Source organism: Euprymna scolopes, chromosome 6 (genome assembly GCF_053919585.1).
Source record: "Euprymna scolopes isolate OS-2025 chromosome 6, ASM5391958v1, whole genome shotgun sequence".
Classification (NCBI taxonomy): Eukaryota; Metazoa; Mollusca; class Cephalopoda; order Sepiida; family Sepiolidae; genus Euprymna; species Euprymna scolopes.
Window position 1 is genome coordinate 143039872 of NC_136487.1, and position 14127 is coordinate 143053998.

At 33.0% G+C, this 14127-nt stretch overlaps 1 protein-coding gene across 2 annotated transcripts in view; it reads left to right on the top strand.

Moving 5' to 3' along the window:
* The window catches only part of LOC145278335 (monocarboxylate transporter 9-like), a 93295-nt gene that overhangs the window by 51480 nt on the left and 27688 nt on the right, over nucleotides 1–14127 (top strand). For both annotated transcript variants that reach the window (XM_080130627.1, XM_080130626.1), the window contains exons 3-4: nucleotides 9160–9306; nucleotides 13839–14105. In XM_080130627.1, the coding sequence (XP_079986753.1) occupies nucleotides 9160–9306; nucleotides 13839–14105 (414 nt within the window). The remainder of the gene's footprint in view (nucleotides 1–9159; nucleotides 9307–13838; nucleotides 14106–14127) is intronic.

Sequence of the window (14127 nt, forward strand, 5' to 3'; positions counted from 1 at the left end):
TGTTACCGTGACATACGCTGACATATATTCGGTGGGTTTTTAACAGTATGTGGTATAGTATTTTATTTTTAACTCATTTTCCCAAACTTACCGTATTTATCAGAGAGTTCGGTGCCATTTTGAATTTTCCAACGCATCGGTAAACACTGGATGTTTTTCGAGCTAATAAACATTTTACATTAAATAAAAACACAAAAAAAATTATCCAGTTAGGTTGAAAATTAACTTTTCTTGGTTTTGATAACATTTATTTGTTATATATGTGTTTTTGTTTTTTTGACAACTTTTTCGAATCTATGTGAATAGTAATAGAAACCTCTTATTCTAACAAACTAGAAAGTACGCATTTTTCCCCGAGTTGTTTTTATATAAGAAAATATGAATGCTTTTCCTTTATTTAAACCGTGGTAGCGTTGTGCTTTAAACTAACAATTTATTAAAAATTATATATATATACATTTTTACTTTAGCCCCACCTCCACAATTTTTAACATGGGTGGGTAGGCGTTGTTTATTCTGCAAGCCGTTCTTAACATGGGGAGGGTGGGGTATTTATACCAAAAGCCGTTTTTTACATGGGGAGGTGAGGAGTTTTTATTCTGAAAGCCATTCTTAACATGGGAATATTGAGGGTGTTTATTCCTAAAGCAGTTCTTAATATGGAGAGATTGTCAGTTTTCATTCCAAAAGCCGTTCTTAATATTGGCAGATTGGGGTGTTTATTCATGTCCGTCAGTGAATTATAGTGCATAGCACAGGTCTTTATATCTCGAAAACTACTTGCCTCTGCAAATTGTAAATATATATTTCTTATTCAGCATCGCCGAAAACCTATAAGAGTAGTAATTCCAAAACAAATCGTGGATGGGGACCTAATGTAACAAAATATATATTAAAAAAATAGACACCGTGAAATTTACGTTCGTTAAAAGCGTAAAACAGGAATTGTTATATTTAAGAAATAAAGCATAAATAAAAAATGTTTTGTTTTTGTTTTTCGATAACAAACTTGAAACTACGCTTTTTTTCAGAGTTGTTTTTATATAAGAAAATATGAATGCTTTTCCTTTATTAAAACCGTTGTACACAATAGCGTTGTGCTTTAAACTAAACATTTATTTAAAAAAAAGACAAATTTTTACTTTAGGTCCATCTCCACTATTTTTAACATGGGTAGGTAGGCGTTATTTATTCTGAAAGCTGTTCTTGTTGGGAGATTGGGGGTGTTTATACATAGTCGCCAGTGAATTATAGTGCATAGCACAGGTCTTTATATCTCGAAAACTACTTGCCTCTGCAAACTGTAAATAAGATTTTCTTATTCAGCATCGTCGAAAACGTTTAAAAGTAGTAATTTTAAAACAAATTGTGTAGGTGGACCTTCAAGGCAGGATAAGTTACTTTTCTACCTAACTGGATAATTTTTTGTGTTTTTTTTTGTTTTGTTTGTATTACTATACACATAGATTCGAAAAAGTTGCCAAAAAACAAAGGTATAACAAATATTATCAAAGGCAAAATAAGTTACTTTTCTACCAAACTGGTTTATCCAGTTAGGTAGAAAAGTAACTTATCTTGCCTTAGATAAAATGTGTTATATATTTATTTTTCGACAACTTTTTCGGATCTGTGTTCAGTAATACAAACCCGTTTGATTTAATGTAACGTTTAGTCGACTCGAAAACCAGTGTTTGAAAAATACAAATGGTGGCAGACACTGTTGATTAGGTTGTTTTGGAAAATGAGTTAAAACTAATAAACTATACAGTCAGAAATCCACCAAATATGTTAGCCTATGTCGCACTCACATATTTGGTGGGGTTTTTACACTGTTATATGTATAGTTTTTTTGGGGTTTTTTTTTTACTTATTTTCCCAAACTTATCATATTCAACAGAGTCCACGACGGTTTGTCTTTTTCAAATACATTGGTAAACACTGTGCTTTTCCGAGCTGATTAAACCTTTTACATTAAATAAAAACAAACAAATTATCCAGTTATGTAGAAATGTAACTTACCTTACCTTTGCTTTCATTTATTTGCGTATATTTATTTGTTTTGGACAACTTTTCGAATCAGTGTATAGTACCCCCCTCACTTAAATATTAATTGAAAAGTAAGATTTTTTATTACAAAAAAAAACACATAAAAAAATCGATTAACTATTCCAACATTTTAGCAACGTTCGGCTTAATCCATTGATTGCTGGTCGATCCCAAGCCATGATTGATGGAAACTCCTAAGGATCCTGGTCAGATTCTGCAAGAGTACTGTTTCTTTTCCAATTTTTATTATTTTTTTTTTTTTTTACACTTTTGGAGTGAATTGCTGTACTAACAATATAAGAAACATGCATTTTCTCTTTTTATTAGAATTTTTCATTACATCAAATTGAGCCACAGCAACGCGTGGTAGAGTACAGCTAGTATATATATATCTATATATATATATATATATATATATATATATATATATATATATATATATAGAGAGAGAGAGAGAGAGAGAGAGAGAGAGAGAGAGAGAGAGGTGGTTGTTTTGTTTTATGGCATATCAATTCTTTTCGTGTTATTTAATGCCGAATCCAGCGATTTGGGAGAAAGTTTCTTTTTAATAGAATATATTGTTTTTTTTTTATCAAGTCGATTTCTATTTAACCCATAGTTGAGACCCTAACAGGTACTACCACTCTGGGTCAGAGTGGACCTAGGAGCAATGGCAATTAAAGGAGAGCTTCATACTCCCCAAAGCCCGCAAGCTGGGACCTCACCATTGGATATAGTTTAAAGTCATATCCAGGACCATGAGAGAGAAAGAGAAAGAGAGAGAAAGAGAAAGAGAGACAGTCACACAGAGAGGGAAAGAAATAGAGAGAGAGAGAGAGAGAGAGAGAGAGAGAGAGAGAGAGAGAAAGGGAGCGATAGAGACAGAGAAAGGTTTGATAAGGAAAATAAATAATCAGTCAATGATCGTAATTTATTTGATGTTTTTATATTTTTTATTTCGGCGAATGTCTATGTGTTGCTGTTTATTTTTCGTAACAAAAGCTATTGTTTTTTTGTTTTTTGTTTTGTTTCGTTTTTTGTTTTTGTTTTTTGGCTTTGTAGACTGGCCTTGAAATCGTTTAATAAAAACAGGCATACTGCACTAAAACAAAACAAAAAAAGGAAATAGGGGAAAAGGAAAACTAAGAAAATACAGCAGACAAAAAAGACAAATAACCTACTTTTAAGATATCACTCATGAAAAAATACATAACAGACATAACTTTTGCTAGATTGATTTAATACAACTTAAACTGAGACATTTGTGGTGACTTATAATCATATTTTTTTTTGTTGAAACGTGGACGTTCTCTTTTTAGACTGTAATATAATGTTATAGTATTATTCTGCGGGGAATAGCTTTATAGACGTAGTAAAATAGAATTGGGCATTATGGGCGTAAAGTAATAGTTGGTTTTTATTTATAATAATTAAAGAAATATTAAAGGGGATGACCACACTTTTTTGGTCTAGAGAATCGTATACCATGGATGTTGGGTTTTCTTTAGGCTAGGGAGAACAAATGATTTATTGTGAGTTATATAACAGTAATGTACCTATTTACTATGCCTCCCCACGGGAAAGAGTTAGACACCAGGGTCGTTTTTTTAACGTGGAGAAAAGGTACAAAAATAAAAATTGTCTCAGTCGTGAAGGATTTCTCCTCCATCGAAAGAGAACAAGAAATAGAAGTGCAGCATCTGAAGAACAGATGGTATTTATTTGCTCCCCCACTGAGCAAATTAGGCACAAGGCCGTTTTTAATGTGAGGTAAAAACCAGCTCCCCTTAAAGTAGGCAAAAAGGGGGCACTCTGGTTACCAAAAATAATAATTGTCCCAGTATAGAGGGTTTCCTCTCCATTGACTGGTACAAATTATCTTAAGTGTAGTATCTGCCGGAACAGATGGTATTTATTTGCTCCCCCACCGAGCAAATTAGGCACAAGGCCGTTTTTTAATGTGAGGAGTGAAGGGAGGGGGAAGGGAAAAAGGGGACCAGCTCCCGAGAGGTGGGAAATGGGAGCTGGTTAATGGTCAGGCATGTGGGGTTGCCCCCACATCTGGTCTTTGCTAGTCATAGCTAGTCATAGCTTGCAGTATCTGCCGGAACAGATACTACACTTTGATCTTGTCCCGAATGCCAAGATCAATGAGTTATAACATATATAACAGTAATGTAATACAAATTCATGACATTTCTAAAAACTAATTATCTACAATCTTAAGTTTAGGTTTGGTAGAAGTAATACTGTCTGTTATAGATTACATATTTGTCTAGTATTAAGATTAGTTGAATTGTAGTTACAGGGAAAACCGATATATAGATAACACAAGGTCTATTAAGTAAACTTTCAAATAAATGATATTTTCGTACCTAGCTATTCAACAATAACTAGCATTTTAAAATAATTATTTTTTAACATTAAAGCTTAGAACATTTTAGAAATAGTTTAATTTGAGGTTTATTCGATTTTGAGATTTGAATTATTTTTTATCCTAGTCCTGTCTGCTAAATATAAGATGGGGACGTGAAAGTCTTCAAATGCTGTGTAAGATGTTTTATCTTTTTTTTTTCGAGGATTTTTTTTACTAATTATCATCTTTAAAGTGAGTTTCTCGTGATTTTGATTTGCCGTTTTATCACATCTTTTTTGTTTACGTTTCTTCCTTTTTATTTTCTTTTTAACTAACAGTTCAGCCCGGCTTGCTCGGGCCCTATGTACTGTTGATAACTTTTTGTGCACATGTATATATATATATATATATATATATATATATATATATATATATATATATATATATATATATATATTAAAAAGTTTGACTCGTGCCCAGGTAAACCACATCTAAAATTTCAAGTCTTTAGACCCAAATTGGCAGAGGAGTTTGGTAGAGTTTGCAAAGGTCAGCTCTTTCAACTTGGACCTCTTGGCAGCCAAATTCTCGCCCAAAAACTGATTAAAAAGCATGCCGCATGTCTGAATACCCTTCATGTAAAAATTCAAAATTGGCTGAATAGTTTGCTAGAGACCACAAAGGTCAAATCTTTTGATCTTTCATCTCTTGGCAGCCAAATTTGCGGTCAAAAACCGATTGAAAAGCTTGCCCCATGTTTGAATACACTTTATGTAAAATTCCAAATGAATAATTTGCTAGAGATTGCAAAGGTCATATTTTTTTAAACTTTGACCCAAATTTTGACCCCTTAACATTTACTGTTTTTGGACTCAAATCGAATTAAAAAGTTTGATCCATGTCCAAGTAACCTACATCTGAAATTTCAAGTGTTTAGACCGAAAATTGGCGGAAGAGTTTGGTAGAGTTTTCAAAGCTCAAATCGTTGAACTTTGGCTCCTTCATAGCCAAATTTCTCGTCGAAAACCGATTAAAAAGATTTTTCCAAATCTCAATACCTCTTATGTCAAATCTCGAGTCTGTAGACCGAAAATTGGCGGAGTAGTTTGGTAGGGGAATGTACAGACACACACACAGAGACAATTTCACTTTTATAGATATATAGATTAATGCGTGTTTTTATTATTAAATGATTATCGCCGAAGCGAAGATACTTTTTGACAAACCTATGACATACCAATACCATTCCTAATCTAGCTGACAACAAATATATTGAACAAAATGTAATTTACTTCGGTTCCACATCTGGATTTATTAAACATAGGATTTCAACGCATAAGCACTCCTTTAAAAATCATTCCTTGAAAAACCAGACTTCTTTATCTAAACGTATTTGGCGACTTAATGATAGAAATATTTCCTTCAATTTAAAATGGGAAATAATGGGAGCTTATAAAGTATATACGCCGGGGGACAGATTTTGTGCACTTTGTAGATATGAAGCGCTTAAGATTTTAAAATATAATAAAAACAAAACCATTCTCTTAGACTTAAAAGACGAATTTGGGGGGGGGGGATGCATTCATGAACGTTGGTTTAGGTTCGACAAATTTAAGCCACCGTAAATCATAAAATTTTCTTATTACTAATCTATCTTAAAATTAATAATTTATAAATTAATAATTATTATTATTATAATTTTATCAGTATTATTTTTTTATTATCTTATCTGATATTTTACAATTATTTTCTATTTATTTTATTATCTATTTCACTTTGAATTTATATGTTACTATGTTTATTAATATAAGTTCTATAAATATTATAATTATTATTAAAAATAATATATTTATTCAATTACTACCATTAAGATTCATTTATTACTATTATTGATTTTATTAATATTAATATCTTTAAACCATGATATAAAAATTAACTTATAACTAATTAGTGGTTATCTTCTTTTGAACAGTAAAATTCTTTATTTTTTTATTTGACTATAATTATCTCCCTTTGTAATTGAAATATTTAAGTTGAATTCAAATATAGCGTTACTAACGATTTTAAACTGGTAATATTATTGTATTGGCGTTTCCTTTGGAAGTTTGTATATATCAACTTTTTCAAGCATTCATAAACTACATTTAACATCCCAATGAATGCACTGACGATGATACTTACGAGCTTTAAAAGGCGAACCATTAAAAGGTATATATATTTTTATTAGAAATATTTAAAATATCCCATCTTAACCTTATCTTTCCATCCGATTTTATTTTATTTTTAATGTAATTTTCATTTTATCTTACTTTGTTTATCAACATAAAAAAGTAACTATTTTCCTTTTTATTTGAAATATTTTTCAGATACATCTGCCTTACTTTAAAAAAATGCTAGTTTTATTTTGTGTCTTTAAAAAAAAAACACCCAATATTTTTTGCTGATAAGGAGACTTGCTCAAAAAAATAAATGATAAAAGATTATTATCTATCTCAATAAAAACATCATTTCCGAAACGATCGTACAATTTATTGATTTTGTTTGTCCTTCCTTGTGAAACCGATTTTTAATTTATAATTTTAATCACAAATTATCAATCATCTTACTCAATATATATATATATATATATATATATATATATATATATATATATATATATATACTAGCAAAAGTACCCGTCGTTGACTGGGTTCAAAAACAGCCTACAGAAAATGGACTCTGATTTATGAAAGTATGATAGGTTATGAAAAGGAAGGGTTACAAAGAGATAGCTGCGAAGTTGGAGGTATCAAAACTAAAGCAAAATCTGATGAAAGTAAAAATATAATAGATAAACCCCATAATTTATTATACGATACCTGTTCACACTGAAACACTTATCACAATATTCTGTGGATCTATATTAAAAAACCTTGTTAAACTTTGTGACATATTTCTATTCTATGTAGGTCAGGTACGAACGAACACCCCATAATTTTATTATACCATATTTCTTCAAACTGAAACATAATTATCAAAGTATACTTACGTAGATAGATCTGAAAAGTCTATTTGCATTCTATGGAGGCCAGGCGCGAACGCAGACCCCACAATTTTATCATACCATCCCTATTTAAGTTAAAACATACTTATCAAAGTATCCTTATGTACATCTATATCAAAAACACTTGTAAACGTTCTTTTTTTAATTTTTAAATTTTTTATTTCCATACTTCGTGGACCAGGCGCAAACGCAGATCCCACAATTTTAATGAACCACCATTCTGCCAGATCAAACATACTTATTTCTGTGTCTCGATACATCTTCTATCATTATATGTAATCAGTTTTTTTAAAATAGTCAACCATATAGGAGCCTATTCGTGACCAGACACACACACACATTCAGCTTTATATATATATATATATATATATATATATATATATATATATAGGGAGAGAGAGACAGAGAGAGAGACAGAGAGACAGAGAGAAACAGAGAGGGTGAGAAAAAGAATATGTGAGAGAGAGAAATAAAGAATAGATTTTACCTACTAATGTATTTTCCATAAATAATCTATATATCTATAAAAGTGAAAATGTGCGTGAGGACACTTCTCAACCTATATACTCAACGAATATTTAATCTACAGACTTGCAATTTGGTACATAGGGTTTTCACACATGTGGAAAACTTTTTAATTGGTTTTCATCTGGAGAAATGGGCTGCTAAAAGGTCAAATTTTCGGAATTTTAACTATCATCACGAATGCGCATTGGCGGCCGTGAAACATGACAGCTTTTGAAAACAATTTGCAAATATCGTGTCATGCTGGTCTGGTGGTTAGCGTACTTGACTCCCTGTCCTAAGGTTTTGGTTTCGATCTTAGCTCGAGCATTTTTTTTTTTTTACGTACATAATGTGAACTGTTTATAAAATATAATTATCTTCGCATGCATATCTCTTAGTTTCTGTATTAATTTAAATATAATATTTATGCGGTGTTTTTGAAGACTTACGATGCAGGAATGTACAGTTGTTATAAGCAAATAAATAAATAAATAAATAAATAATTCAATAATTTTATTTATTTACCTGAATGTTTTGTTTTTTTTTTGTTTTTTGTTTTTGTTTTCTACTTGTTTTTTGTTCAACTGCTGGTGGTATTTATTCCATAGGTTCTTTCAAGTGTATAATTCATCGTCAGTCGAGAACCATATCCATTCATACACTCAAAAGGAACTATGAAATAAATACCATCCACAGTTAAAAACGAAAGAAAAAAAAACCATTCAGGTACATAAATAAAAAAAAATTGAATTATTTATTTATTTATTTATTTGTCTGCTCTTAACGACTGTACATCCCTGTATTTCAAGCCTTTAAAAAAACATTTTATCCGTTAAACAATGCTTCAAGCAAACTACTCCACACTTCTTATAATATTTATGCGTATTTTACGCCCAGGCAACGCCGGGTGGCCTGCTAATATAAGAATAATTTTTAAAAGTTTATTTTCAATGTTTTCTAACCAGATATGCTCATACTATAACTGTATTTTTTCATACAATTGCAGAATACATTCTTGAATACATTAAAAAAAATAAAAACTATTCTTTTTTTTAATAGACAAACCTAAATTGGACGCAGGAAATTCTTCAGAAGTGGAATCAATAAACCTTACTGAGATCAAAGTATTCTCTCCATCATATTTTTTTTAAAATATTCTATTGTATAATATTGATTTTATTATTATTTGATTGTATATATTTTGCAGGTCCGTTTGTTTTGCTACTGGTTTTTCGTAAAGCAACCCATCGACAGGTGATGATGGCCGGGGGAATAATTGCCGCAGCGTCGGCCGTCGCCAGTGCATTTGCCCCCAATGTGGAAACGTTGATTGCAACTTATGGGATATTGGCAGGTATGAAGTATTTCAAGAAAGTTTTAGTTATGTTCTGTTGCTAACTACATACGAGTAGTTTACATTAGTTTGTTCGAGTCGCTTTAAACTCTTTTATACGATGAACAAACTAACGTGTAAAAAAACGTTACACACGCGTATTGCTGTCGTTGCGAATAAACGTCGCTAATGATCTGTTGACACAAAACTACGTAGAATCCAATATTTGGTTTCAACAAGGTTTATTTTTATTTACATTATTTGCGGATTGTTATCCTCATCTTCACAGTTGTTGTTTCACCATGTTTCGACCAACTATTCCTCTGGCCTTCTTCAGGTGGTAAACCGTGACGGGATAGGAATGCCGAGTCTTAACTGTATCCTCAGTAATTACTGCCATAGTTGTTTTCTCATCACGTTTTGGCTAACTACTCCTCTGGCCTGTTTTGCGTAAGATAGAAACGGCTATTTTTAATGCTCAACTGGAACTCTAGAGATTCAGCGTTTACATAAACCGCGCCACGCGCCCCGAAAAGCGATCAATGTTGGATTTTTTGGTCTTATAAATCAAGGTGGGGTTGATGTTTCAATTCTCACCTGGAATCGTAGAGATTCACGCCTCTTTCCACTGCGCCACGCGTTCCGAAGGGCGATTTAGGTTGGATTTTTTGGTCTTACGAATTCAAGTTTTCATACGTATCTGGTCTTCCATCGTCGGGTCCGTACCGAATGGTATTATACATTTTTTTTTTGTTGGAATCCTGTGAGATGAGTAATTTTTATATTTATTTATTTATTTGCGGACTGTTATCCTCATCTTAATGGTGAAACAACAACATCTATGAAGGCTGCTGCGAGGAAGCTGGGCTCTCTCTACCGTGCTAAAAGGCTATTCACAACTGAGAGTATCCTGTATCTCTGCTAGGGAACGGTTCGCTCATGCATGGTGTATTGTTGCAACATCTGGGCTGGTGTATCTGCCACTAATCTCTCTCTCCTAGACAGGGTTAAAAAAATGAATCGCCAACCTATTAGGTCCTGAACTATCAACTAAGCTCCAAAACGTGCATCATTGTGCCCGTTTTACAAGTATTTCGATGGCAAGTGCTCTGACGAACTTCGAGTACTAGTACCCCCTCGACTCGATGACAAAACCCTCGACAAACCCAACAACCAGCAAAATCCCACCCCTACACTGTAGAGATCCCTAGATGCTGTAAAGCTTTCTACTCGAATAGCTTTTTTCCTCAGACTGCTGCACTTTGGAATTCTCTCTCGGACTCCTGCTTCCCTGACTGTATTGACATGCAGAAATTCAAGTGTAATGTGAACAGACATCTCGCTGCCCAACTCCATAAATAGTATCCTTGTAAATCTGATCTTAAATAGTAGCCCCTCACGAATAAGTGGCATTGTGCCTTGTTTTGGGTGAAACGTCAATAAAAAAAATAATAAGGATAACAGTCCGCAAACAAATATCAGTCCGCAAACAAATATCAGTCCGCAAACAAATATCAGTCCGCAAACAAATAAATGATAAAATTAGTCATCTCAAAGGATTCCACTTAAAAAATTATAATATATAATGTCATGATTTATTTTTTTTTTTCAGTTATTTTTTTAGATAAGGATTATTAATCTATAATATTGGATTATTCAGACTACTGTTCTAATGTTGTGTATTATTCTCACAATATTTTGGCCGATGTAACCTTCAACCTTCTTCAGGTGAATCTTTCTGTTGAACTTAGGAATCTGCATGAACCCATGGCGTAACGGATTAAGTACTAAGTAAAATTCAGTCCTAAACTACGTTCTTCTAGACGTTGAATGGTTTAATCCTCAGTGTGTAGGATAAAAAGAAATAAAGTTGCGTACTACTTAAGAAGTTTACCCTGTCATTGTTGACGTAACAAGAACATTCCACACGGGTAACTTAAAATAATGCATTCTGTTTGAAATTCCGGGCAAAACGTTGTGAAAAGAAGAGTCAAGATAAGAACAGTATTCCGAATAATTCAAAGGATGGAGATTTATTTTAATCAAACATACACAAGCACAAAGACATGTTAGAGTGAGATAGCAAGAGGAGTAGGTAGTTAGAAAGACAGGCATATAGATAAATCGAGAAATAGATAGATAGAGATAACTAGCTGGATAGAGAGAGAGGGAGAGAGAGAGAGAGAGAGAGAACATGTGTTAATTATGTGACAGAAGTAGAGAGAAGATGCAAGTAATATATAGATGAAGTAATGCAGGTGTATAAACTTAATAACGGCTAGGCTTTTTCGCTCTATCACAGTTCCTCAATATGATTAGTCGAGAGTCGGCGCGTCTAATCATTTGGGTATCAACAAGAAATCACAAGTAAGTGAATCATTAATGTTTATATAAACAGTATTTGCATTGAAGAGTCCTCAATTAGTTTTTGTGTACGTATAATTTTGGAAGAAAATCCCTCAAAATGTTAAGAAACCAATCGACAATTACCAATCATATAGTATGGTTAATTTAGCAGAATTATAGAAAGAACGAAATATACAACGAATAGCAGTTACCAAACGCATTAAAACTGAAATTTCTATCGACCTACATTTGTTTTTGTTTTTTTTTTTTACTCGCGTTCACCCATAACAAGGCATATCGCCACTTGGAGGTAAGGAGCTGCTATTTAGGACCAGGTCTAGGAAAGATTAACACAATGTTGGTTTCCGTGATTTTAAACTTTTGCATATCAGTTCAGTAAGGGAAGCAGGTGACAGGAAGGGAATTCCAAAGTCTAGCTGTTCGAGAGGAAGAAAACTATTAGAGTAAAAAGCTTTCTGGCATTTAGAGACCTCAACAATGAAGGGTGAGGTTTTATTGCTAAGCGGGGTTGTCGGGGATATGTACGTCGAGGGGGCACAAGTGCAACGAGTTCATCAGAGCACATTCCATTAAAATATTTGTAAAATAACCACAGATATGCAGCATTGTGGCAATGGGACAGAAGTTGGAGCTTAGTTGACAAGGTGGGATATATTAGATTGAAAACTCTTTTGGGGGCCCTATCCAAGATTATAGTTAAAATTTCTGAAACTTTTTGTAACTTTCATTATTTCCAAATTAATTCTGTTACATTCACTTGACCGAACGTGAGTTAATTAAATATAGTGGTCGATATTTTTTTCGATGTTTTTTAGGTGTTCGCTAATTTCATGAATACTGTTTAAAAATAGTAAAGTCTTCCATTACCACTAACCACAAGTCCGTGGGTAACTGCTAGTCGGATTATGATTAGCTTTTTATAATCTTTTAATCTTAAAATTAGCGATAACTTCCAAAAGAAAATGATTGTTATTTTATTTACTTGTGTTTGGCTAAGTGGAAGTGATGATAACAAATTCAAATATAATAACTGGAACAACTGGTTTTCACTTTTTAAAATTATACACGGCGGTAGAAAAGTAAATTTTCTTGTGTTTGGTAAAAGTTATTTGTTTTAGATTTCTACGGTTTTAAGTACACTACATGAAAACCAAAAAGGTGAAAACCTTGTAATGACTTACAATACATGTAACTCATTTAAAGTTTATCTTTATTTATCGAAAAACTTCGTCAGAGTAAAAAGATGTACAAGATGTCTTCAACAAGTTTCCAGACTTTTTTTGTAGAGGCATTTAAAATTATCATAAACTCTTGACATTTTAGTATGTTATTGCTATATATCTTATGGGATGACTGACCAATTTTTATAACTTCAGACTGAAATGAACAGCTACAGCAGGAATTGGAATACACAATATTAAAGCCTGATAGTTACAGCTGGTGAATCTCAAAGATGCAATTTGGATGTGATAACACTTTAGAAGAAAAATATGCAATAAAATTCTGTTTAAACTTGAAAAATGCCACAGAAACGTATGGAATCCTTTGGAACATCTTGTATGAATCGGGAATTAGTTTTTTAGTAGCATAGGGATTCAATAAAGTCAGGGAGTCTTTGAGGGATGATGAGAGATAATAAGTGCACAGTTTGATTTTACTGTGGGAACTGTACCCACAATTATTCGCGAGGAACTGAAGACTTGTGCGACGATGCGACTATTTTACCAAGATTGGCATCAAGACAGTGACTCACCCTCCCTATAGTTCATACCTTGCTCCCTGTGACTTTTAGTTATTCCCTAAACTCAAGGCAAACCTTAACGGCTCTCGTTATGAGACAATTGAGGAGATGAAAGAGGCTGTGATGGGGGTTACTTACACCCTCACACAAGAGGACTTCCATGGGGCTTTCCAGGAGGTGCTAGAACGGCACAACAAATGCATTGAAGTCGGAGGAGATTACTTCGAAAGGGATTAGAGCTCCATGTGTGTACTATCAATAAAAGTGCTCCAAAATGTCTGGAAACCTTTTGAAGGCATTTCGTATAATCAATTTTTGCAAATATTCGAATAATATAATTTTTTTTTTATTTATTCACATATTGGATAAAGAAATAGACAGGGTACGTGTTGTATTTAGAATTCTATTTCTCACTCCTCTTTGTTGTATTTTATTATTTTTCCAGGAATATCAGTAGCAATGAACTTTTTCGCTGCAAACGTGATGCTAGGATGTTATTTTGATAAAAGGCGAGCACTTGCCTTAGGAATAGCAAACAGTGGCGCAGGTTGTGGTGATATTCTACTGACTTACCTCACAGAGAAAAGCATTTCATTCTACGGTGTAAGAGGAACGTTTCTCTTGATTGGCGGTCTATTCCTAAACATGACAGTCTACGGAGCGTTGTGTCGTCCGCTCAAACCAGTTGTCAAACGAACTCGTAAAATTCCAGGTAAGCGCTCATTATGTATTCT